This window comes from Neoarius graeffei, chromosome 20, assembly GCF_027579695.1.
Source record: "Neoarius graeffei isolate fNeoGra1 chromosome 20, fNeoGra1.pri, whole genome shotgun sequence".
NCBI lineage: Eukaryota > Metazoa > Chordata > Actinopteri > Siluriformes > Ariidae > Neoarius > Neoarius graeffei.
The window spans coordinates 11,794,959-11,822,777 of NC_083588.1; the positions used below are offsets into that span (position 1 = coordinate 11,794,959).

At 40.6% G+C, this 27,819-nt stretch overlaps 2 protein-coding genes across 2 annotated transcripts in view; both read right to left on the reverse strand.

Annotated features, from left to right (window-relative positions):
- Nucleotides 1-4,971: 4,971 nt before the first annotated feature.
- On the reverse strand, nucleotides 4,972-13,167 carry LOC132869174 (GRIP and coiled-coil domain-containing protein 2). The gene is made up of 7 exons (XM_060902507.1): nucleotides 12,994-13,167; nucleotides 10,082-10,218; nucleotides 6,027-6,256; nucleotides 5,663-5,863; nucleotides 5,398-5,541; nucleotides 5,226-5,319; nucleotides 4,972-5,111 (listed from the first exon to the last, which is right to left on the reverse strand). The coding sequence occupies exons 1-7, from the start codon at nucleotides 13,082-13,084 to the stop codon at nucleotides 5,073-5,075; spliced, it is 936 nt and encodes a 311-aa protein (XP_060758490.1). The 5' UTR covers nucleotides 13,085-13,167; the 3' UTR covers nucleotides 4,972-5,072.
- A 2,390-nt stretch (nucleotides 13,168-15,557) lies between these two features.
- The window catches only part of leprotl1 (leptin receptor overlapping transcript like 1), a 34,706-nt gene continuing 22,444 nt past the window's right edge, over nucleotides 15,558-27,819 (reverse strand). Inside the window, exon 4 of the mRNA XM_060901237.1 lies at nucleotides 15,558-21,664. Coding sequence (XP_060757220.1) covers nucleotides 21,548-21,664 — 117 coding nt within the window. The 3' untranslated portion in view covers nucleotides 15,558-21,547. The remainder of the gene's footprint in view (nucleotides 21,665-27,819) is intronic.

Here is a 27,819-nt window from a genome sequence, read left to right on the forward strand (position 1 = left end):
GAAACCTTCTGAAGGTCACTTCTCAGAAGCCTACTGTGAACAAGCTAGCAAATAGGTTATAGCTCATCAACCAAGTAAATAAATTCTTGTCAGGTTAATCTTTGGATGAGCAATTAGCATTGTGCTAATGTTATCACAAATGAAATTGCTTAGAGAGTCATAAAAGAAGGAAAAACATTTCAATACACAGTCTTCTGATGCTGAGACGAGGCAAATGGAATGCTCTCGAATGGTGTGTGTGTGCCTCTATGAACAGACCACCATTGTAACACTAATAAAACAGCCGTAAAAGTATATTTAGGAGTGTGTATATCATCGGCTAGCAAGATTTTCTTCCCAAGTGCTGATGTGTAAATGGTCATGAGCTCAAATTTATTTTGTGCAGCAGTACGAAGTGCCCCAAAGTATGCACTAATAAGAAATCGTCAAGAAATAGTTATTCGTGCAAAAGAGTAATAAAACTCATAGTCGGATTTTAGCACCTGGAAATACATTCATTAACGTTGTGTGGTTCATTTGGGCCAGACGATACAAGGGGTGTGTGTGTGTGTGTATGTGTGTGTTTGCCCAAGTCTCTGTCCACTTGGGAATGGGATTTTCAGAATAATGATATGTGTATATAACACTGCTGTAACTCTGGGTGTAGTTTTTGCAGACAGGAAACAGGGGTGTGTCAGATGATATGTAGTTGAGTGTGTCCTGGGTGACTGGGTGTAAATCGTGTGTGTGTGTGTTTCTATTGTAAGTGTCAGACTTTAAAAATAAAAAGGAACCATTAAGCTACAAGTCAGTGCTGCCACTTCAAATGTTATATTTGCTTATAATTTCATGTGTAAATGTAGAAATTGTGTTATTGTTCTCAGGTTAGTAAAAGTGTGTGATGAAGTCCATGTGTGTAACGCAGCAATACACAAAACACTGATGTGTAAAGTCGTGATCTGAGTAACGTAATGAACTGTAATGTAGTGAAGTTCATGAGGGACGTGTGGAGTGAAATGGATAAAGAACTGTGTGGAATATTTAAGAGTATGCAAACATGTAAAATAGTGAATTGAAGTATGTGAAGTCTTGAAGTGTGTAAAATAGTAACGCTTTTCAAGTTGTGAATTCTGAGATGTAGTGAAGTGAGTAAAAAGTGTTTACAGGAGTGAATTGCGGAAAGAACTGTGCGGGATAGTGAAGAGTGCAAAGTAGTGAAGCATCTCATCAATTGTGTGCATTGGGTAGTAACCAGAGCATTTTTTAAGGATTTTCCACTAGGAGACCAACTGGTCTGGGCAATACAATCACAGGCCCCAGAGTCCATGCGGCTGCACCGCTGCGGCATATTCCGTGATGTAAATTGCCGCATTACGAATCCTCGTTTCAGCCAGCATAATATCAACATAGTTAATGCAGTGCCAAGTTTTCCTTGTTAAATGTATACTTACATGGTACTTGGTTAATTAATTGCAACTGATTGAACCAAATGATAAGACATAACTTGGTTTAAAATTTGGTCTCCCGGTGAAGCTGGTTTGGCATTGACTAGGAGACCAAATCTGGCCACTGGGAGACCATTTGGTCTCCCAGTAACTATGTTAAAAAATGCTCTGGTAGCAATGCATGCAGAAGTGAAATGTGTGAGGCATTGGAGTGTGTAAAGTGTGTAAAAATTGTGGGAAAATAAAGAAAATACAGTCGTAAATTGTGAACATGTGTAAAGCAGGCAGCACGGTGGTGTAGTGGTTAGCGCTGTCGCCTCACAGCAAGACGGTCCGGGTTCAATCCCTGTGGCTGGCGAGGGCCTTTCTGTGCAGAGTTTGCATGTTCTCCTCGTGTCCGCGTGGGTTTCCTCCGGGTGCTCCGGTTTCCCCCACAGTCCAAAGACATGCAGGTTAGGTTAACTGGTGACTCTAAATTGACCGTAGGTGTGAATGTGAGTGTGAATGGTTGTCTGTGTCTATGTGTCAGCCCTGTGATGACCTGGCGACTTGTCCAAGGTGTACCCCGCCTTTCGCCCGTAGTCAGCTGGGATAGACTCCAGCTTGCCTGCGACCCTGTAGGACAGGATAAAGCGGCTACAGATAATGAGATGTGTAAAGCAGGGATGTGTGGAAAATACAAAAGTGTATCAAGTAGTGAAGTGTGTAAAACAGTGAAGTTTGTTAATGACCGAAATGTTTAAAGTAGTAAAGTGTGTCAAATTGTAAAGCATGTACAGTGGATATAAAAAGTGTACACACCCCATTAAAATGATAGGTTTTTCTGATGTAAAAAAAAAAAAAATGAGACCACGATAAATAAGTTCAAAACTTTTCCCACCTTTAATGTGACCTACAGTATAATCTGTACAATTCAATTGAAAAACAAACAAATCTGTTTGGGGGAAAAACTTTTTTTTTTTTAAAAAAAGTACAATAAGCTGGTTGCATAAGTGTGCACACCCTTAAACTAATACTTTGTTGAAGCACCTTTTGATTTGATTACAGCATTCGGTCTTTTGGGGTCGGAGTCTATCAGCCTGCCACATCCAGACTTGGCAATATTTGCCCACTCTTCCTTGCAAAAACGCTCCAAATCTGTCAGATTACAAGGGCATCTCTTGTGCACAGCCCTCTTCAAGTCACCCCACAGATTTTCAATTGGATTTAGGTCTGGGCTCTGGCTGGGCCATTCCAAAACTTTTTTGGGGTCACTGTCATGCTGAAAGATGAAATTCCTCTTCATCTTCATCTTTCTAGTAGACACCTGAAGGTTTCTTTCCTCCACCTTGACGAAAGCCACTGTTCCAGCTGAAGAAAAACAACCCCAAAACATGATGCTGCCACCACCATGTTTCACCGTGGGTATGGTGTTCTTTTGGTGATGCGCAGTGTTGTTTTTGTGTCAAACATACCTTTTGGAATTGTGGCCAAAAAGTTCAACCTGGCGGCACGGTGGTGTAGTGGTTAGCACTGTCGCCTCACAGCAAGAAGGTCCGGGTTCGAGCCCCATGGCCGGCGAGGGCCTTTCTGTGCGGAGTTTGCATGTTCTCCCCGTGTTCGCGTGGGTTTCCTCCTGGTGCTCCGGTTTCCCCCACAGTCCAAAGACATGCAGGTTAGGTTAACTGGTGACTCTAAATTGACCGTAGGTGTGAATGTGAGTGTGAATGGTTGTCTGTGTCTATGTGTCAGCCCTGTGATGACCTGGCGACTTGTCCAGGGTGTACCCCGCCTTTCGCCCGTAGTCAGCTGGGATAGGCTCCAGCTTGCCTGCGACCCTGTAGAACAGGATAAAGTGGCTAGAGATAATGAGATGAGATGAGATGAGAAGTTCAACCTTGGTTTCATCAGACCATAACACATTTTCCCACATGTTTTTGGGAGAGTTGATGTATTTTTTTGCAAAATTTAGCCAGGCCTGGATGTTTTTCTTTGACCCTACCCCATAGTCCAGACGTAGAGAGAATACAGGAGATCGTTGTCGCATGGAGTACACAACCAGTACTTGCCAGAAATTCCTGCAGCTCCTTCAGTGTTGCTGTTGGCCTCTTGGCAGCCTCTCGGACCAGTTTTCATCTTGTCTTTTCATTAATTTTGGAGGGACGTCTAGTTCTCGGTAATGTCACTGTTGTCCCATATTTTCTCCACTTCTTGATGACGGTCTTCACCGTGCTCCATGGGATATCTAATGCCATGGAAATGTTTTTGTACCCTTCTCCTGACCAATACCTTTCAACAATGAGATCCCTTTGATACTTTGTAAGCTCTCTGTGAACCCTGGCTTTTGCGGGACGATGCAACTGAGTAAATGTCTGAATTTTATCTGGAGTTAATCAGAGTCATTTTAATTGATGGCAGGTGTGAACCAAAAAAGACTGAATGCTGTAATTAAATCAAACGGTGCTTCAACAAACTATTAGTTGAAGGGTGTGCACATTTATGCAACCAGCTTATTGTACGTTTTTTGTTTTTCCCACAAACAGATTTGTTTGTTTTTTCAACCGAATTGTACAGGTTATAGATCACATTAAAGGTGGGAAAAGTTTTGAAATTATTTATCGTGGTCTCATTTTTTTACATCAGAAAAACCTATCATTTTAACGAGGTGTATAGACTTTTTATATCCACTGTGTCATAGTAAAGTGCTTTCGTGAATCATGTGAAATAGTTCGTTGTAGTCAAGTGTGTAAAATAATGGTGTGCGTAAATTAGTAAATTGTTAAAATAGGAAGGTGAACATTGTGTAAAATAGTGAGGCATTTATACTAGTCAAGTGTGTAAAGTAGTGAAATGTGTAAAGTGGTGGGGTGTGTAAAGTAGTAAAGTGTATATCAACATGAATTGTGTAAAATAGTGAAGTGTTCAAAGTCAGGAAGTATCTAAAATAGTAAAAGGAACAACACTTAATATTGAGATATCGTAAAGTGTGGAACGTAAAGATTTTAAAGTAATAGGGTGTGTAAAGTACTGAAATGTATAAAATATGTGTAGAATGGTGGGATTTTGATTGACTTGTATAAAGTTATGAATTATGGAAATTTTTCAAGTCTTTCAAGATATGAATTGTCAGATGAAGTGAAGTATGCAAAGTAGTGATATATAGTATATAGTAGTGGTATGTAAAATTGTAAAGCATATAATAGAGCAAAGTGCGTGAAATAGTTGTGTTTACAGTACTGTAGGGGAGTGAGGTAAAACAATGAAGTATAAAATTATGGAAAGTAATATAACATAATGAAGTTTAATGTGGTGAAGTCGCAAAGTGTGTCATGAATTTTGTAAAGTTCCGAAGCATGCCATGCTTTGAGATGTTTACTCGGTAGTGAAGCGTGTAAAAATGTGTTCAGTCATGAAGTATGCAAGAAAGTAATTTTAAATTGTGTAAATTAGCAAAATTATATGTCTATCTTTTCTGTGTCACATAATCAAACATTGTGGGGAATGAACATATTGGGATGGGAGAATATGGGCCATCTAGCCACATTAAAAAAAACAGAACTATGAGATATAAATGTGCAGAAATTGTATTATTAAAGGTCAGTATTTGGGGATTTTCCCTTGTGCAGGTGAAGACACTTTGAAATTGCGTATGATATCAGTCTCCAGACTTCAAGGTGGTTTTAGATATCCATCCTCATGACAATCCACCTGAAAACCAAATATTTTAGATCTTCAACAACAATTTATTTTATGTTGTGCATTAAAGTGAAAAAGAAATGGTGAGAGAAATACAAGTTATAGGAATTTTTTTTTTTTGTGTACCTGGTGTGATGTGAATTTGCCAAAGAGTTCCAGGTATCTATGTTTCCACTTGTCTGCCTCGACCTGCAGATCCAACATGGCATCTACATCCCAACTACAAAGAAGGAACAAATATTTTTAAAAGATTCTTGCTTTTCACTCCTTCGCAGTTAAAGAATTGTTTGTGCGTTACCTGCTGCAATGAACTTTGGGTTCTGTATCTTCTCCATCAGTCATCTCAGATTTTGACTTCTTTCTGAGATCCAACAATTCTTCCTGTAACCTGTTCACCTGCAGAACCAGGGCCTCCTTCTCATCATTCAGGCAGTCCTTAAACCTACACACACACAATTTCCAAGAAAGAACAAAATGTCACTGGACTTGTATTTCCATCTGCGACTGGGAACAGTAACACACTCTTGCTTCATGATTATTTACATCCTAACACACACACACACCTTTTGATGCAGCATATCCAGTTGCGTTGTTGTTCACACAACCACTCGACCCGCTCGGCCATCTCTCTGAGTTTGTGTACGCTGGTTGCGTTTTCGCATTCCAGTTCCAACACCGTCTTCTGGCGGGTGCAATTATGCTCGCTTAGCTCCTGCTGCAATGCATCATGGGCCTTCTGCAGTTCCTGCAGGTCATGTGACTTCCTGACCAGTCAGAATAAGATCAGAAAGCACAAATAAATTCACCATACTTAGATGTTAACATAAATGCACACAGACTAAGAAATCAAATCGAAAATCAAACACATTATTTCATCAGAAATTAGAGTAATTTGAAGATTAAAATTAGTTTTGTCAGCATGAGTACCTCTCCAGCTCTTTCTGCAGATTGTCTGTTTGCCAGGCATGGAGCTCAGCCTCCTGGTGGAGCTGCACCTCCAGGTCCTCTGCCTTTTTAGTTGCATCCTGGGCCTCCTGGTGGAGCTTGTCCACAAAGCCTATTAGCTGCTTCTCAGTGGACTGTAGGTATTGCAGCTCTGAGCTTATCGACTCCAAGTGAACGCTCAGCAGAGCTGCATCACTTTCACTCACAGGATGCTACATGTGTAACACACACGCGGTAATTAATGCTATAAGATAGAATTTACTGGTATTTACTTCTATAAACATGTTTACACATTCACACAAAGTCTGGACACATCTGCATGGGCGCCGCCAGGGGGGGAAAGGTTAGAACAATTCTAGGGGCCCAGCACTGCCATGGGGCCCTTTAAGGGGCTGATAATATGCTTTTAATGATTTTAATAAGACTTCTGAAATAACAACAATGCAATATTCCATCTGGTAAAATGAGCTAATTGAACAAGGTTGTCTATTTCTTGAGTTTTTCAACATATTGTCATTTAACCCTCCCCCTTTTGCGAAATGGTACGGTCCAGTTCTGGTAGACGTGCGATGCATTAAATCTGTGTGCTGATCAGTGCAACGCTACTTGCTGCTGTGTCGCGGTGCAGCAGCCAGCCAGCCAGCAGTGGAGTGCGTACAGTCTATGATCGCTAAATATGAAGAGTGGCTGTCAAAAATGTAAAGAAAGGCAGCTGAAAGCTGAGAGGGACCGGAGAGGCAGGCAACTGGTCACTCAGTTTTTCCCAAAGAAAGGTAGCTATCACTCACATATGTGTTCAACATATTAGCGAATGGTAAATGAACAGTATGAACGTGGTTGGATTAGCCTATCAAGAGAACACTTTTACAGTTTGTACAGTGACATTTTTTCCATTTTAATAACTGAACTGACATGTGATAAACAAGATGAAATATTACGTTATGCTGGTGCTAATAACTAGTGCTAATAACCAGTTTCATAACTAATGGGGTGCCCTAAATATGCAAAGATTCAGCCTCAGGGGGACCTCCGCCCTACCAAACCACTGAACCCCCCTTTGGAGAAGGAGGTAAGCAGCAATACAACCCATAAATGCTTTAGGATTGAAGTTTTTAATGAGCGAGCGCCATATACAGTTTGCTAGATTAAAGTGTTGCTAATAACAGACACCAGTCAAGTGTTTGACATGGTTACATGTGTGGAATGTTCACACGTTCTAAACCATTGGTTTAGAACGTGTCACATCACACATTTCACTACCAATTGTCCTAGCACAAGAAGGCATGTGGCAAAATCTTGAATTTTCATTTGTGATTGTAAATGCATCAGAATTAGTCACTGACCAGTTTTCATCTAGTCCCTGGTAGGTTAATACATAAAATGTACTAACAAAGTCACAAACTCAAGGTCCATGGGCTATCAAAAGTCAAATAATGACAATAGTGCAATTGTGACGAGGGTAGGCAAAGTTGGGGGGCCCAAAATTCTAATCTTTCATGGGGCCCAAAATTTCTGGCGGCGCCCCTGCATATCTGTAAACACAATACAGTTGTGGTCAGAAGTTTACATACAGTGGCATGAATGTCATCTTGGATATGAATGTCATAGCAATATTTGGGCTTTCAGTAATTTCTTTGAACCGTTCTTTTTCTGTGGCAGAATGTACAGCATACATCTTTAATTAAAAAAAAGACACTAGAATTTGGTGCACAAGTTTTAATTTTCTTTGGGTTTTCTGAAATCAAAACAGGGTCAAAATTATACATACAGCACACCTAATATTTGAGTAAAATATCTCTTTGCAAGATTCACCTTGACCAAACATTTTGTTTACCATGAACAAGCTTCTGGCAGAATTCTGGTTGGATAATTCACAACTCTTCATGGTAGAATTTGTAGAGTTCAATTAAATTTGTTTTTGTTTTTTTCTTAGCATGGACTCGACTTATAAGCATGGGTCATATATTTTCAACAGGGTTTAAGTCAGGACTTGTTTTAAACTTAATGTTAGCTTGCTTTATCCCCCACAACCAGCTCTGATGCGTATTTGGGTTCATTGTCCTGTTGTAACTCCCAAGTCATGTTCAAGTTTCTGATGGTTTATGCTGAAGAATTCTGAGATAGTCCTCCTTCTTCATTATTCCATCCACTTTGTGCAATGAACCAATTCCACTGGCAGCAAAACAGCCCCAGAGCATGATCATCCGACCACCATCACCAGCTGGTACAGTGTCCCTCTGAACATGGTGGTCATTGTGGCCAAACAACTCAATCTTTGTCTCATCTGACCATACAGCTATCTTCCAGAAGGCTTTTTTCTTTGTCCGTGTGGTCAGCTTCAAACTTTAGTTAAGCTTGAAGGTGTCAAATTTGGAGCAGGGGGTTATTTCTTGGATAGCAGCCTCTTAGTCCATGGTGATCTGAACTGTAGACAGTGATCCATCAGCTTCCAGTTCATGGCAGGGCTGTGCCATGGTGGTTCCCAGGTTGTTCCTGACCATCCAAACCAATTTCCTTTCAGCTGAGGGTGACAGTTTGGGTTTTCTTGAAGCAAAGTGCCTTGGCAGAGTGACTACACCTCACAATAACTTGTGGTTGGTAGAAGAGAGCAACTGGACTTGCTTGAAAAAGTCTTGAAGACGTTTCGCCTCTCGTCCGAAAGGCATCCTCAGTTCTGTCTGTCTAATAGGGAGTATCAAGTATTTATCCTCTCATGGATCATCATAGAATCCGAATCAGAATGCTGATGGCTGCATTGTAGGTGGCTGATAGATGTCATAGACACCCACCTCTGTTCAGTGATGGTCGTTCCAGGTTGACAAAAATGAACGATCCTCTCTGGCTAAGATGTCTGCCAGTTTTCTGGAAGTCCTCTCATACTCCCGCACCAGTCGAAGGGAACTCATCCCAAAGTGCGTAGAAACATATCTGTGAAGATACTCAGTCATCCAGATACATACTAATCTGTGGTTACCAACCACAGATTACTATGTACCTGGATGACTGAGTATCTTCACAGATATCTCACAATAACTTGGATATCATTGTTTTAACTGATCTTGGAATTTGCAGTTGTTTAGAAATGGCTCCAAGAGATATTCCGGAGTTATGTATATCTGCGATCCTCTTTCTCAGATGTGCACTGAGCTCCTTGGACTTTCCCATTTTACTGTGTGTTGGTCAACCCAATGAGTGCTGTAAACAAACCCTTTTTATGAAGGCACAGAGAAGCTACCAGCTGTAGTCAATCATGATCACTAACAGGAGTTAAGAGGCCTCGGCCTTGGCAAAATGAGAGACATTTTGGACGTTTCAGCACCTCTGAATTAATAATCTAAGTGACCGTATGTAAATTTTTGACCCTGGATGTATAATTTTGACCTTGTGTTGATTTCAGAAAACGCAAAGAAAATTAAAACTTGTGCACCAAATCTTGTTTTTTTTTTAATTAAAGATGTATGCTGTACAATGATTCTGCCACAGAAAAAAGAACAGTTCAAAGAAATTACTGAAAGCCAAATATTGCCATGACATTCATATCCAAGATGACATTCATGTCACTGTATGTAAACTTCTGACCACAACTGTACATACTTTAGTTAACTAAACAAATCTCTTAATGCATTAACATAATGTGCACATACTCTAATAATACAGTATTATTCCACACACATTGTTTTAATAAAATAAAGTCTGCCTTTTTGTTACCGTCATTCCTTTATCAACATGTTGCGTAAAACAGAGAACAAAGGCATGAATGCACTTCTAATTCACATACAGCTCGATTTCATATCCACAGATAACGCCTGTAGATATGAAACTCAAACTTGCTGCCTCCATTTATTGAGCAGAACAAGTCCAAACACAGCACTGACGCGCATCACACACATATTTGTCCCACACGTCAATAAGTCTGCAGTCTTATTGAGATTTTTACTTCTGGCTTTCACAGTTCTGGCTTGTACTGTCAGGTTGCCAAAGTATAAAACATTCAGTATACACGTTCAAAACAACTCACGGTATTTCACTGAAGGTACCTGTTGGTGTTGGAGTTTTTTCGTTAGCTCCTGGATGGTGTTTTCTTTTTGACGGAGTTGCAAACACACAGTTTCCAACTCTACCTGCAGGACCCACACTCTCTCTCTGGATAGCATACACTCTGTCTCCAACATTGCTACACACACCACACACAGACACAAAATCGTTCAGTGTTCAATCCAGACTTGTCGTACTCGGACTCGAGTCCAATGTGTACCCTAATTTTAAGGACTCCTGACTTGATTTGGACTCGTAAATTGGAGATGAGGACTCGGATGTTTTCTTTAGTTTTTGGAACATGCCATAATAATTTGGCAGAAGATATTTATATCTACATTAATTTTTGTACTAATTTCATACAAGAGCACGTGCATCAGATAGAGTCACGGGCGCGCTCCGGACAGCGCGCGCGCCAAGCGGACTCTCGCACACGCGCGGTAAACGACTCGCACCTGCACAGGATTAAGGCTCAATCAATACGCCTGTATAAAAACTGTGAAAATACACTTCCTTTGCAAAGTGTTGAGTTGTGTAGCTGACACATTACCGAGCTTTATTTCCTTGTTTGGTTTCCTGATTTCCTGTTTCTTGTCTTTGATTTTACCAAGTCTACGGTTGCCTGTTTCACTGTTTTATGATTTCGCCTGCCATTCTGGATCGTTTCCATGTCTTCACTTGTATTAATAAACACACCTTCTGCACTTACATCCGTCTCCTGAACATCTCTGACAGAATACTTCACACTCCCTGACAAAGACAATGCACATTCACCTGTTCATATGTCACGTTCAGGAACAAACTAATGTTAATGGCGCTACAACAGCCACCGTCAAATGGTGCAGTTGGAGTCTTGTTCTCAGACTCGACATTTTTTTTTGACTTGGACTTGAACACTGGGGACTCGAGACCAGACTCGGACAAGAGGTTTAATGGCTCAACTATAATACTGGTTCAGTCAAACAGGACATCAGTATGGAGACAGAGAGAGAAATACACTATATGGCTAAATGTTTGTGCACGCATAACCATCACATCTATATGTCCTTGCTGAACATCCTGTTCCAGATGTCGTCCCCTTTTTGCTGTTATAATAACCTCTACTCTTCTGCAAAGTCGTTCCACTAGATTTTGTTGTGTGGTTATGGGGATTTGCTCAAACACAAAAGCACACAGGATATGTTGTGATGGTAAGGCATTTGCAAACATTTGACTGTATAGTGTACATGTTAAATAGTACTGGATTGAGAGAGAGAGAGCATTTACAATGGGCGGCATGGTGGTGTAGTGGTTAGCGCTGTCGCCTCACAGCAAGAAGATCCGGGTTCGAGCCCCGTGGCCGACAAGGGCCTTTCTGTGTGGAGTTTGCATGTTCTCCCCGTGTCCACGTGGGTTTCCTCCGGGTGCTCCGGTTTCCCCCACAGTCCAAAGACATGCAGGTTAGGTTAACTGGTGACTCTAAATTGACCGTAGGTGTGAATGTGAGTGTAAATGGTTGTCTGTGTGTCAGCCCTACGATGACCTGGCGACTTGTCCAGGGTGTGCCCCGCCTTTCGCCCGTAGTCAGCTGGGATAGGCTCCAGCTTGCCTGTGACCCTGTAGAACAGGATAAAGCGGCTACAGATAATGAGATGAGATGAGCATTTACAATTTCGGACCCTTTCCGACAGTGATACAGGTGATTCACTGAAGAGAAAGGACGCAGGACGTAAACATGTAATTTGTTTTTATAATTGCCTGCTGAAGTTCGAGTTAACTTTAATTGATGAATTCATGAGCCTCTTCATGAGGTACTGTATGCTAATAGAACCCAAGAAGGAAGGACACACTCGTGGTTTTGTGGTCGAATTCTTTTCTACTCCCTGCCTGCTCAGAGTTCCTTGTGAGAAATATTGGCACCTCTGAATCAGATTCATCTTGATATGCTGAAATTTTCAGGAAAGGAAAACTTTATTTGTAATTATTTTTATCACTCTGTTGTCAGAAAGATATCTAAATAAATATACAGTATAAATAGCTAATTACAGAAGTGATCAGAATTATGATGTATCCTTAATAAATGACAAATTACAGAAAGATATCCTGGTCTGTCTGGCATCGAAGGTAGAAGAAGGGTCAACCTTCTGACTTTTTATGCAACAGCTTTCTGCCTTTAAGAAAAAACAATCACGGTCATGACAAAGATCTACTGACTTGAGACATCCATATTTTTGAGAAAACAATGAGACAGAAGTTATTACTTATTGCTAATGTTTTTTTGTTTGTTTGTTTGTTTTTAAATGAGCATCTTGTATCATGAGTAGATCTGTTCATTCTTGTTGAGTACATTATTCATGAAAGCTCGCTTCCATTGAGGAATCGGGCTCTAGAAGAGCACATAGAATTATTTCTTTCTTTCGTATAAATTATGTAGCATTTTAACTGCATAAACATGACATTGTTTTATTGCTTTGCATTACATTCTCAGAAATAACAGGAATGGACCGTCTTTGTCGCTGTACCATCAGGTTTTTGTACTTTAATATAAAGCCTTAAGGTCCATTATAAAATATTTTTGAAGGTACCTGATGTTCATATAGACTTTGAAACGTCATTTAGGATCCATTGAAGGCTAAAGGTTTTTTTTCTTTACATAACTATGTTTAGATAATATCGTATAATAACAATGTGTTCCTGTCACTCTAGTTCACTGTATCATTCATTAAACATGTTTTCCTTTATTTAAGCTCCAAGAGTGATTATCAATTGAATTAGCAGTTGATCACTCAAAGTTATTTCCTGACTGTGATTACACCTCCCGTTCATTTGGTCCTGAAACCCTGTGTGTAATCATATAACGGTTATAGCTTGATAATTATCTTCCTTTATTTATCAAGGCTTATTTAGAGACTACTGAATTATTGCTCTGTCTTACCTTTCTCCCGTGCCAGACGGTTGCACTTGACTGTGAGATACTGTATCTGACTGTAATCTTCATCTCTCTGCACTTGGAAAAACCTCCTCATCACCCTGCACTTCTTTCTTCTCTTCCCTTCGCTTCTCTCACTCGCTCGCTCAAGCTTTTGATTTGGAGGGTAAAAGAGCAAGCTCCAGGTGGCACTGCTGTTGCATCAGGCCCTAACATTCTCATCCCAAGCAAAAGGCTTTAGGAGCACAGGCATGTTGGAGCTGGCAGTTACATGTAATAGGGGGATTTATTTTTTATGCTGCACATTCTCCAACAAAACAGGAATGCTTGAAAAGTCCCTATATCATGGTTTAGGCCCAAGTTGATACCTTGGCAGCGTGGTACAAAGCCACAACTATAACTACAGTATTTAACACCAGAATCACGAAACACGTTTAACATGTTTCAGACTGGACCCTTCCTTTCATATACTGATGACACACGACTCTCGAGTAATACGGAGCACAATTTGGACCTGATGAGGTTCTTGGATTTGGGAATCAAAGAATGCACACAATAGACTGCAACCCTCGACCCCTTTTCTCGAAAGATTAACAGTCATTAAAAAAAATCTAACCTTTACATTACAGGCATTAAGCCGATACTTTTATCCCGAGCGACGTACAACAATGAAGTCTATGACACAGTGCTCCCGGAGAAGAGAAGGTTAAGGGCATTGCTCAAGGGCCAAACAGCGGCAGCTTTTCAGTGCTGGGGCTTGAACCCATGACCTTCAGATCAGTAACCCAGAACTGTAACCACTGACTCATTTTTGTTCATTTTCAAGAACGAGCGGCACGGTAGTGTAAGTGGTTAGCACGGTCGCCTCACAGCAAGAAGGTTCTGGGTTCAAGCCCAGCAGCCGGTGGGGGCCTTTCTGTGTGGAGTTTGCATGTTCTCCCCGTGTCTGCGTGGGTTTCCTCCGGGTGCTCCGGTTTCCCCCACGGTCCAAAGACATGCAGGTTAGGTTAATATGGGACGGCCTTGGGCCGAGGTGCCCTTGAGCAAGGCGCCTAACTCCCAACTGCTCCCCGGGCGCTGTTAGCCAGCTTGCCCACTGCTCTGGGTATGTGTGTGTGCTCACTGCTTTAGATGGGTTAAAGGAACAGTCCACCGTACTTCCATAAAGCTGCTGGGCCATAGAAGGTTCACGCTGCACGCTGCATGCTACACGTTCACGTGAAGAACCGGACCCTGGGCCATTAAACTTCATGCTTGGATGTTCACGTCTGTTCTACTTTGACCGAGTAACCAACAATATGGACTCTTCGGATGACGACGATTGCCTCATTCTGCTTTTACTGAGACAGAGGAAGAGAAAAAGGAACAGAATTTGGAGCCGAGAACACTTCCTTCTGAGAGAAACCCGTGGTGAATTTCACCGAACATTCTATAATCTGCTTGACAATCCCGATGAAGAACTATTTTTCAATTATACCATTCAATTATATTTTTTCTGAAGTTTTCCCCTGAAAGCATAGCGTTATCTCCCTAGACCCGTTCTGATTGGCTGGCGCGGCGGTGACCGCATGCATTGACTGGAATTTCCGTCTTCACGCCTAGAAAAAAGTGTGCATGTTCATTTCACGCTTCACGCGTGAAGTGTGCAGCGTGCAGCGTGCAACGTGAACGCCGTTCTATGGCCCAGAGCAAGTCATGCTACGTTTGTCCACTTTTCTTTACACGCGTGTAGCGTGCAGCGTGCAGCATGCAGCGTGCAGCGTGAACCTTCTATGGCCCAGCAGCCTAATGAAATATGCTCTTACCTGAATTGAGACGAGCTGCTCCATACCTATCCGAGCTTTGCACGACCTCCCAGTCAGTCAGACGCAGTCAGACGCGCTGTCACTCCTGTTAGCAATGTAGCTAGGCTCAGTATGGTCAACGGTATTTTTTGAGGATGTAGTTAGATGTGACCAAACTCCTCCGCGTTTTTCCTGTTTACATAGGTTTATATGACCAGTGATATGAAACAAGTTCAGTTACACAAATTGAAACATAGCGATTTTCTATGCTATGGAAAGTCTGCACTATAATGACAGGCGTACTAACACCTTCTGCGCGCTTCGGCAGCGCATTGATACGGAGCTCAGATAGCAATGCGCTGCCGAAGCGCGCAGAAGGTGTTAGTACGCCTGTCATTATAGTGCGGACTTTCCATAGCATAGAAAATCGCTACGTTTCAATTTGTGTAACTGAACTTGTTTCATATCACTGGTCATATAAACCTATGTAAACAGGAAAAACGCGGAAGAGTTTGGTCGCATCTAACTACAGCCCCAAAAAATACCATTGGCCATGCTGAGCCTAGCTACATTGCTAACAGGAGTGGCAGCGTGTCTGACTGCGCCTGACTGACTGGGAGGTCGCGCAAAGCTCAGATAGGTACGGAGCAGCTCGTCTCAATTCAGATAAGAGCATATTTCATTATGGAAATACGGTGGACTGTTCCTTTAAATGCAGAGAGGAATTTCACAAGTGTGTGATGAATAAAGTTGTGCTTTCTTTCTTTCTTCAAGAAAAGTTGAGGGTTTGCTTTAAAAATGGCGTTTATTTAAAAAAAGAAAAGAAAAATGAGAAACAACAACCACCATGTTTTTCAATTTCAGCAGCTTAGGACACGGAGATGATACAAACAAGCAAAGTATTTCAAATGAAACTTTTACAGTGCTTTGGATTAACTAGAAATATGTGAATTGTTTTTTATTATTATTTTGCCTGTAGGTAACAAATTGGGCTCTAAATGACTTCACACAGTCTTCTCATTCATCTTAACTGACAGTCAGGTTTAAAAGTCTGAGAACAAAATGCTGATTTTATTCCAAAACCTATGGACAGTACAATCCACCAAGAGACACATCAGCAACTTGTGACGTTGCGAGTGTGAATAGAAACAGTTCCCGGTGGTTCTGGACTCATGACTCTGGCCGACATTGTTGAACGAAAGCACCCTTTGGCGAACATATGCAATGCGACACTCAACCTTACTGTCGGACAAAATGGCTGATAAATACATTACCGTAATTTAGCAATTTGTAGTCAGTCATGTTCTTATATGGTTACAGTTACACAGTACAATAACTGAGGAAGAAATAAATAATGAGAAATAGAAATAGACATCTAGCAAATGTGTCAGTGCTTTTGTCATCTTTAAAAAAAAAAAAAAAACCACCCAGGACCTCATATGAATGTTGTTGGAAGAACAACATTTCATCAAACTAAAAATAAATTATAAAAATTATTCCCCACACATGTATTCAATAAGCCATGCCATGTTGTGTCCAAATTTTCTTCAGTATTAGCACAAGAGCTACAAGGCAAATAAAATGCTACCAACTAGTAAATGCTGATTAGCATGAAGCTAACAGTGCTGAAATAATCAATCATACAGCTGACCTCGGAGATAAATTACCTTTGATAGATTTCTCGTATATTTATGTTTTAAAATTATTCTTTAGTTTAAAAATTCTTGTTCGTCGCTCTTTCAAGTGAGTGTGTAAATATTTCAGGATACAGTTAACATCCCGCTCGGCTTTCTCACAGCTCCAGTGCACACAACATTAAGACCTGAATGATTAGCATCATGCTAACTGTACAGTGAAATAAATCACTTTTTTTTTTTACCTCAGTGTTAATCTTAAACTGACTTGCTCATACAGTGCAGACACAAAGTTACCTCACAGCTGAGAAAAGAAAAAAAATCTATGTGGCAGCCATTTTGATACAGGATGACTTACTGTTATTTATATATTTAAATTTGTGACTACAGATTAACTTTATATGAAATCGTCTATGTGCTTATGCTAAATACACAACACTGTTTGAAGCTAGTGTGATGATTTCAGTAAACGGTAAGCATACTGCTAATCTTTCTCACAGCTCGAGTGCACGCAACCTATTGACTTGAATAATTAGCATCATGCTAACTGTATAGTGAAATAATCGCTTTTTTACCTCACTGTTAATCTGAAACTGACTTGCTTCTATGGTGCTGATATATAAAAAGTTACCTCACAGGTGGGGAGAGAGAGAGAAAAAAAACCACCAGTGGCTGCCATTGTGATACAGGATGACTTACTGTTATTTATATATTTAAATTTGTGACTACAGACTAACTTTATATGAAATAATCTATGTGCTAATGCTAATACATGACACTGTTTGAAGCTAGTGTGATGATTTCAGTCAACGGTTAGCATAATGCTAATCTTTCTCACAGCTCCAGTGCACATAACCTATTGACTTGAATAATTAGCATCATGCTAACTGTATAATGAAATAATCGCTTTTTTTTTTTTTTACCTCAGTGTTAATCTTAAACTGACTTGCTCATACAATGCTGACACAAAGTTACCTCACAGCTGAGAAAAGAAAAAAATATGTGGCTGCCATTGTGATACAGGATGACTTACTGTTATATTTAAATTTGTGACTACAGACAAACTTTATATGAAACAGTCTTTAGCCTAGGTCACAACCAGACGTACGATTTTTTGGCCGTGCGATTTTTGGCGTTTCCCAAATCGCTGCGTTTTTTTTTTTTTTTTGTTCATGGAGAAAGACGCACGTTGGCCATAAGTTTGTCTTGCAACCTGAAAAAAAACGTAAGCGTCCGTAGAGTTTGTTTGACATGACAAAGAAACTCTGCGGCCAGTCTACGGCTCGAAAACCAGCACGTCACACGCGCGCCCTCCATACGTTTCACGCGCGCCCTCCATGTGTTTCTTGCGCGTAGACCGGCCGTAGGAGCACGTACGGCCGGTTGTGACCGAGGCTTAAGTGCTTATGCTAAATACACGACACTGTTTGAAGCTCGTGTGATGATTTCAGTCAACAGTTAGCATAATGCTAATCTTTCTCACAGCTCCAGTGCACACAACTAGCCTGGGAAATCCCATGCTGCTTTGCACAATCGTTCCAATCTGAAAAGACAGCATGGAAACTATGGTCTAATGGTGATGATACACGGGGCAACTTTTTGGGCAATGTTGCCGAGCAATGTTGCTGGGCAACTGCGTTTTGACTCTTTTCTATTGAGATTGGGCAACATTGTTTCTTTCTGAATGGTTTTGATAATCTCTGGCAACTTTTTGAGATAAGCCAATCAGAACGCGAGTATCGAGTCATGTGACCTCTGGTAAGGTTTGGATCAGAAATTTCAAACAAATATGGCGGCCGCTCAGTGTCAGTGGAGTGAAGAGATGGAGAGACTCCTCATCCGTTTTTACGCCGGTAAGTTATTTTAATATTCTATATGGAGGAATTTACCTCACCAAAGCTCTAAAAAACAACAGACAGCTTGATTAAATGGTCACAGCAAAAATTAAGACATCGATTTTTTTTTTTTAGCTAACTGTAAACTGCCGTTGCTAACTGTTGTTGCCCATTGTTAGTTGCCCTGAAAAGTTGCCCTGTGTCTCACCTAGTTGCCCGTTGCCAGCAACATTGCTCGGCAACATTGCCCAAAAAGTTGCCCCGTGTATCATCACCATAAAGGCTCGCCTGAGTTAGGGAGCCAATCAGAGAGTGGGGAGGGGTGGAAAGACGGTGACGCGTACTACTCGACAAACGGAAGCTTGTAGTTTATTTGGGACTGTTTACGGATCACATTTAACATGGCGGCGAGCGATACGAACCAAACTTTCGATCAAGCTTTAGACACTGTTCTGAATAGTTTAGAGCGAAAGTTTGTTTTAAAAAAAGAACAGCGTTTGGCGTTACAATCTATTTTTGTTTTGCCTTCTCTTCTTCGCCTCTTTGTCTTCTTCGTCGCTCTAACTACGTCACCGGGTACAACTGCCATGATTGGCCATGGGCTACGTATACGCCAAATGATAGACATTCGCAACGTCCAATAAATGGCCGTTGACAATCGTAAACCACACCTCCCCTACGAGAAATTCAATAGGCGGATTCCAGACCATATTTCACTTGTGATATGGTCTGGTGTTAACCAGACTAGCACGCAACCTATTGACTTGAATAATTAGCATCAGGCTAACTGTATAGTGAAATAATCGCTTTTTTACCTCAGTGTTAATCTGAAACTGACTTTGCTGATATAAAGTTACCTCACAGCTGGAGAGAGAGAAAAAACAAAAACAGAAAAAAAAAAGTGGCTGCCATTGTGATACAAGATGACTTACTGTTATTTATATATTTAAATTTGTGACTACAGACTAACTTTATATGAAATAGTCTATGTGCTAATGCTAATACATGACACTGAAGCTAGTGTGATGATTTCAGTCAACAGTTAGCATAATGCTAATCTTTCTCACAGCTCCAGTGCATACTACCTTCAATAATTAGACTTGAATAATTAGCATCAAGCTAACTGTATAGTGAAATAATCACTTTTTTACCTCAGTGCTAATCTTAAACTGACTTGCTTCTATGGCGCTGATATAGTTACCTCACAGCTGAAGGAAAAAACAAACAAAAAAAAAAACAACATGACTTACTGTGATTTATATAGTCGTTTGAAAATACAGACTCACTTTATAACTATATGAAATAGTGCATGTGCTAATGCGAATACGTGATGCTGTTTGAAGCAAGTGTGTCATGTTTTCCCGAGTACAGTCAGCGTATTTCTCACAGCTCCAGTGCAAACAGTGAGACTCGAATAATTAGCACTTTTACCTCAGTGGTTCTTATTTTTTTTTTTGGATCCAAATCTTAAAGTGCATATCACGGGTAAATTCAGGAGCAAGATCAATGTAATTCTCCTATTTTATATTAAACTTTGGTCAAATATCTGTCACACTTTGCATTCTGTGCAATTTTTTTTACCTTGCACAATACCAGAAAAATTCAGTTGAAATCAAGGCGTTTGAGTTGAATTGGTCCGCCTCTGAAAAAACTTGGCATTTGGATTTCCCGGGAAACATTGATTTTCGTGACGTCGCGTGCGGGACGCCTCCTTCTGAATCCTATGTCAGCGCTGGTCTGTTTATGAGAAAACGACCTGGTGGTTTTCTGCAAATTTCTTCAACGTTATCGCGTAATTATTAAAATGGTTAACAGATGTATCGTAGGAGGGTGTAGCAACACCAATCTTGATGGGACTCATCGTTTTCCAAAAGACCGGACAATGAGAGAGAAATGGGAGCGCTTGGTCTACACAGGCTGTGCACTGAAACCGTGCAAAGCTCTCGCAGCCTGCTGGCGCTTCCGCAGGTAACGTCACGAATCTGGCTCCAGACTCCCTTGGGATTTTTCCAGACGCGTTTTGTTATTTTATTTTTTTCTGCTGTAGACAGATGGCCTTGTGCAAAATTACCCTTCTGGATGAGTGTGTAAAGGGACATGCTTTCATATAAAAAAACAAATTGGTCCAGAATATGCACTTTAAAGACTTGCTTAATGGTGCTGACACAAAATTACCTTAATGACAGCCATTCTGAGACAGGATACCTTACCCTTATCTATATGCTTAAATTTGTACATCGAATCTCACTTTACAACTCTCGGAAATTGTCTCTGTGCTAATACTCAGATAACAGTTAGCATAATGCTAATCTTTCGCACAGCTCCAGTGCACACAACATTTAGACTAGAATGATTAGCATCATGCTAAACGCGTAATGCAACAATCACTTTTTTTTCACCCGTGTTAGACTTGCTTATCGAATGCTGACAGAAAATCACCTCTCAGCTAAAAACTACAGAGATGGCCATTTTGAAACAGACTGATTTATTTTTATTTAAAAAAAAAAAAAGATTCACTTCACAACTCCATGAAGTAGTTTATGTGCTAATCATGCTCTCTGAAGCGAGTGCAATGATTTCCGAACACAGTTAGCATGATGCTAGTTTACGCTCAGTTACTTGTTCGCAAAGTGGGTTTTGTAGCTCCGATACACAACTATGTCTTATTTGACTACACTTTTTCGGGAACTGGCTGTAAAGCGCACACTTTTACACAAGGTGTACTATACAAGTTATGGCCACTAAATTACAAGATTATACCTTAAACAGCAGTGAATGGCTCTGGCATTTGGTTATGGGATGGAATTGTGCAACCGATAATGCAATGGTGTCAGCAGACAGTGCATTCGACATCAATAAATTATAACTAACCCCAGGTTACATGAAACGGGAATTCACTTTTAAAATATAACACTGCGGATTCGCCAAGCTAAATGCTAAAGCTACTAAAGCTAAACGACGCGCTCCAAATGACAGAATCTGCGATTAGTTCTAACCGCATATTTCATCACGAGAATTATCTATCCATATTAGCTTATTTTTTTCATGGCATTACACATTCTACACTCTGTAAAGAAGCGTCAATCATGCTTGTGCAAAAAAAAAAAAGAAGAAGAAACAAAACATTGCTAATGGAAAAAAAGAAAGAGAGAACAGCTTTCTGAGGTCAACCCGATCCCAGTGACAACTTATTGCACTGATTTCCTCTTTATACAGATGGCCAGTCACTATAAATAATAAAGACGACACTAAGAACCATGGCAACAGCCATGGTAAGAATGTATGTTGATAAAAACAGTTCTCCGCTTCACCACTGCTGCCAGCTGAAGTCGTCATTTGATCCGAAGACGAGGAAGAAGCCCAGAATGGTGCCGAAAATGACAATGTTTCCTGTCAGGACAAGAGCACAGGCCCCCCAGGCGATCTGCACACACAGATATTCATTATTTACTCAACAAATGGTGCTAAACACACAGTACAGATGAGACCATATGGATGGGGAGAATAACAGGGAAATCGTGTGATGGAATTATCACTGAAGATGACTTAAAAGCATGGTTATTCGCTAAACATCTTCAAGGCTTTTTTCAACTGCAAATGGGTCATAATTTATGATTACAGATCGACTGAATGCTCGATTCTGATTGGTCGTAATTTTGCTGTGGTGAAGGAGAAAAAGTAACGAGTCTCCAGTGTCAAAAAAGTCAAGGAAAGCTGGCTTAAGTTCTATCAAGTTTTCTGACATGGAAAAGTCTTCAGGACAGTGGACTGTGCGATTTATGGTTGCTCTCCAATATGACAAGCTAAAAGAAGAGAGGTTGGTAAAACTATGGCTTTAATAGTCATACTTTCGCCAACCTCTCTTTTTTTCAGCTTGTCATATAACCAATAACTTATTTCACAGACGCTCCATGACGTGAAACATCGCTAGAAAGCAGCGTTGTAGTCGAGTCACTCAACCTCAGGTCCGACTCCAGTCTCGAATCCCAAGCGTTCAAGTCCGAGTCAAGTCCTAGTCATGAAAGAAAATTTCGGGTCGAGTCCAACACTCCAACCGCACCATTTGACGCTGGCTGTTTCAGCATCATGAGCATTAGGCCATCCTTAAAAAAAATCCGTTTCCTGTCCACCGGGTGAGCAAAAAAATTCAGTCGGGAGGGAGGGATTTTTTTTTTTTTTAAATATATGGATGATAAGAAATCGCAATGCTGTGTTTGCTTTTTCTTTCAGTACTTTATTACAAAAGCAGACACATTTAATAAAATGACAGTTTAATCAACTGAAACTTGTACAAAAACTTTAACGCTACGTTCACACTGCAAGGCTTAATGCTCAATTCCGATTTTTTTGTGAAATCCGATTTTTTTGTGAGGTCGTTCACATTAACAAATATATGCGACTTGTATGTGATCCTCAGTATGAACGAAAAGCGACCTAAAAGTGTTCCGCATGCGCATTGCAGGATACGACGACGTCACACGCAGTGAGCATGGCCAGTGTTTACGGAAGTAAAACCGCCCGGTTGCGGTATGACCCATCCAATCTAGCTTGAATAGCTGCATCCCCCCAAATGGAAATCAGCTCCCTAACCTCTGCATCCTTCCATTGAGAAGATTCAGAACCTTCACAGCCCGAAGCGTCCCTCGCATTGATGTCATGCGCAGGGGCGCAGATACGTTTTTTGAACTGGGGGGGACAAAAAACTGGGGGGACAAAGCTGCCAGCAAACCAACCCCAACCCCGATATGCCTGTCAAACTTGTTGTTAGTAACCATAGCAACCAAGCTCGAGCTCACAACCTGTGCAGTCTGCGCAGCTCAACCAACCGAATATCAGTCTTTGTTTTATGTGAGTTGTTGCAACTATGTATACACTGCTGTGCACCTCAATAAACCGAATGGTAATTAGTCTTTTGATTTTTCCGTGAGGTTTGCCTTATGCAAAGAAAGACAGCATAGACGTTTTTTCCTCCCTATAAGTGGGGGGGACCGAACGAAGTGAATTTAAATCTGGGTGGGACGAATCCCACCCGTCCCACCCTCTATCTGCGCCTGTGATTATGCGCCATATTGTTGTAACTTTTTTTGAGAGACCCGCCGCCTACTTCAGCGCAGAATAGTGACGTTTGTGGCTTGTTGATGACGTGCAAGTCGGATGAATGCGACCTGGTGGTTCAGACTGAAGTCGCATATGAAAAGAGCGGATAGGAATCGGAATTAGGACCACATATCCAAACGGCCTGGGTCGGATTTGAAAAAATCGGATCTGTGTTGTTCATATTGTCAATAAAAGATCGGATACAGGTCACATATGGGCGAAAAGATCGGATTTGAGTCACTTCAGCCTGCAGTGTGAACGTAGCCTAAGTTAGCATTTTAAATGCTGACTGCAACATTTGCAAAACTTTTACAAAAGGTACTTAAAATGTCCGACACACGGCCTTTTTGTAGTTCTAAACTGACCGTTAGGCCTAGTTCGGATGAAATTACACTATTAAAATGATCACTGAATGATTTGTTTTTCTAAATCTTTACTATTTTGTTGTTCGCTAGAATACCATTTTGCGATTTCACACTTAAGCAAATGTTTGAAAACTCCGGATCTCCTTCCTTCATGGTGGCTGACATTTTTTTGTGCCACACGGCGCATGCGCAGAGCTGATTCAATTCTATATTCTGCGCGGAATGGAGGGCTTTCCACAAGCGCCAGCTGCCGGCCATACAGCCGGCTACACAATTAAGTCCAGCCGGCTACTTTAATGACTATTATTTTTGTAGCCCACAGGCTCTAAATATTAATTTTCGATTTTAATAAAATTAAATGTTTTTCTAACGGACGGACAATAAAATGTCAAACTGAACCGCACTCATTTAAGTTGTGATTCGCGCTGTTTGTACCGATAATAACCACAAATTCCTCGCCGACTTCGTTGATCAGGGGAGAGTAACTCATCCGCGGCCCCGACATGCGGTGTGTGTGTGTGTGTGTGTGTGTGTGTGTACACGCACTCGGCGGAGGCAGTAGTGTGTCGGGGCTGTCGAAGGGGACAGAAGCAGAGATGACGCTTATTTTGTCTCCGGTAAACCAGTCTTCTCTCGTTCAATTACGTGCTGGCATCAAAAGACACCGTTGGTTGTAAATGAAACCAAACTGAGTGGTTGGAGTGTATTTGCATGCACAAATGGAGAAATGTTCGCCGAGTGTGTAATTGTGTAGCCCCCACTGCAGACCGTTGTCGTTGTTAATTCATAGCATGCTCAGCTGCGTGAATGTGTCATGCACCGAAAATAAGAGATTTACAAGCCAGGAACGTCTCATGATGCAATACGCAAGAAAAGAAAAGATTTACTGCCATTTCACTTTGTATTTGAGTAAAGTGAATAAATAAATGGTCTGTGGAAAATACAATTAATCCTGGGAACTGCGTGCACAGGAGTTTATTTTGTGTTTACTCCCCCCCCCGGCTGGCTACTTATTTGTCATGGCTGGCTAGTATGAGCCTTAGTGGAAAGCCCTGGGAATGCATAAATGTCAAGTTCGATTTTAGATTTACGAACCCGAAAAAAATGTCAAAAAACCGGCGTTAAAAAAAAAAATTTCAACCGCACAAACGGCACTCACCCGGCCGGTGGACCGGAAACAGAACATTTTTAATAATATGGTGTTATTTTTGCCTCATTAATATTTGTAAATGCACAGAAAGTGAGCTACAAATAGTCAGGGGTTTGTACATGTGTTTTGATATCCACAAATGTAAATTTAATATTTGTAACTTGTATTTTGGTCTTTGCAAATAAATGTGTACTTGTAAATATACTGTTTTTCATTTGCAAATCAAAAATACATTTGTAAAACTGACAATTCTGTTTGTGAAATGTGAGTCGCATTTGTGGATCAGCAATGACACGCATTCACCGCTTTTTTCCTCTGTGGCGTATTTTTGAGACTCTGCAAAATCCACAAATGCAGACAAAATCCACAAATGCAGACAAAATCCACAAATGCAGACAAGATCCACAAATAGCCTCACATGCACATTCACGTCCACTAGATGGCAGTGTGGTAAGACAACGGATCTGACAAGTGCTAAGACAAAGGAAAACGTTGAAATTGCTGAAATTGAAGAGTGCTGAAATGGAAACGTCTGATGGATGGGTATGTTACATTGATGAATTGTCAATAAGGTGTTGTTACTATGTGTTGTTACGAAATTATGTTAGCATACCTCATAGTCTCTTGCTAATGTAACGTCAGGTAATGTAAAATATCCAAACTCAAGTTTTACAAGCTTACTTTAGTGGATAGCCAAACTCCTGTACAGCCTGACTGAAGAAAGCAAGGTTGGTGTTGGACCGGTTGTTGTCTGCCGCTTTCAAGTACATTATCTAAAATGTTACATGTACTCAATTATTTAATTGACTTTAACCTACTGGTTAGTGTTAAATCCCTACTAGTGGACCATGGCTGTAGTGCCCCCTCCCTGCTCTCCGGGCTCTGCCATAGAATGCAGCCCATTGCTCCAAGTGTGTACTTTACTTCACTGTGTGCTGTGTATATTTCACTAATTCACAATTGTTAAATGCAGACACCAAATTATAATTTAACTAATTATAAATTAACTAAATTATAATTTAATTTATATCTATATATCTATATATATATATATATATATATATATATATTTATAATTATAATTTAAATTATAACACCAAGTTATAGCGAAATGTCTGTAAAATATGTCAGGGGTGTTGGTCTACTAAATTTTGCGAGCCACTGTAGCCTAAATCTATAATTCTAGCCTAAAACTAGCTTTAAACTACACAGACAAACAGTAAAAAAAGCAAATGTTGGATATTTTATGCCAATGTAGCATTAAGCTGACGAGACTATTGTTAAGGGTAAACTTTAGCCTACCTTACATTACCTGACGTTACATTAGCAAGAGACTATGAGGTATGCTAACATAATTTCGTAACAACACATAGTAACAACACCTTATTGACTATTCATCAATGTAACATACCCATCCATCAGACGTTTCCATTTCAGCGCACTTCAATTTCAGCAATTTCAACGTTTTCCTTTGTCTTAGCACTTGTCAGATCCGTTGTCTTACCACACTGCCATCTAGTGGACGTGAATGTGCATGTGAGGCTATTTGTGGATCTTGTCTGCATTTGTGGATTTTGTCTGCATTTGTGGATTTTGCAGAGTCTCAAAAATACGCCACAGAGGAAAAAAGCGGTGAATGCGTGTCATTGCTGATCCACAAATGCGACTCACATTTCACAAACAGAATTGTCAGTTTTACAAATGTATTTTTGATTTGCAAATGAAAAACAGTATATTTACAAGTACACATTTATTTGCAAAGACCAAAATACAAGTTACAAATATTAAATTTACATTTGTGGATATCAAAACACATGTACAAACCCCTGACTATTTGTAGATCACTTTCTGTGCATTTACAAATATTAATGAGGCAAAAATAACACCATATAATAATGGCCTTAGTTTGTTCCTGAACATGATGTATGAACAGGTGAATGTGCGTTCTCTTTGTCAGGGAGTGTGAAGTATTCTGTCAGAGATGGTTGGGAGACTGATGTAAGTGCAGAAGGTGTGTTTACTCATACAAGTGAAGACAGGTAAACAATCCAGAACGGCAGGCAAAATCATAAAATGGTCAATAGGTCGAGCGAAGCACAAACAGGCTATTGTAGACTCGGCAGAATCAAAGATGAGAAACAGGAAATCAGGGATCAGGAACCCAAACAAGGAAATAAGGCTCGGTAATGTGTCAGCAACGTAACTCAATACTTTGCAAAGTGTTCAGAGTTTTTATTTTGGCTCGCTGATTGCACGTTAATCCTGTGCAGGTGCAAATTGTTTACGGCGTTCGCATGAGAGTCCGCTTGGAACGCGCCCGAGAGTCTACCTGATGCATGCACCAAGGCACGCAGGTGTGACACTCTTGCACGAAATTTGTACAAAAATTAAAGGAGAAATGAAGGCAAATTTTATCATCAAAATTCTATTTCTCATTTTATGAAATATAGGAATGCATTTTTTATAGCTAGTTTGTCACTGCTATAGCAAGTTATGAGTGTTTGAAATATGCTATGTAATCAGTCCATATGTCAAAGCAATGGCTGTAAACGAGATTCGTTGAGACCTGTGCGAGACATCGTAGGACGGAAGTAAAACGTCCAGCGGAAATCAAAGTGACCAACATCTGCCAATGTTGTCAAAAGACTCACGCGCCCTTTTTCGAACGCTGATGTAATCAAGCCGGAAGTTTTGTTTGTTTTGATAGCGATCAGGAAAGTTTGAAAAAAGTAGGCAGTAATCGTCATTTAAACTCGTTTTTGTGCAGTATTTCGTTTGGAAAACAGTTTTCAAAATGGCAGCACTGACACCTGGCTGACACTTCACGTTTCCAAGTCTCGCACAAGTCTCGTGAAGATCGCGCGGATAAGCGACGCCTGCCGTGGACCAAACGAACGACATTCAACATGGCTAAAAAACGAATAGGCCGATAAGTATAATATTTAATTGCAATTAGTTGCCGATACG

Excerpts from the sequence above, each read along its gene's own strand:
- LOC132869174 (XM_060902507.1), bottom strand. The coding sequence starts at position 13,084 with ATGAGGAGGTTTTTCCAAGTGCAGAGAGATGAAGATTACAGTCAGATA. Across the intron at positions 5,864-6,026 it reads CTGCAGAAAGAGCTGGAGAG|GAAGTCACATGACCTGCAGG; the intron begins GTACTCATGCTG and ends CTGACTGGTCAG. Across the intron at positions 5,542-5,662 it reads TGGATATGCTGCATCAAAAG|GTTTAAGGACTGCCTGAATG; the intron begins GTGTGTGTGTGT and ends GTGTGTGTGTAG.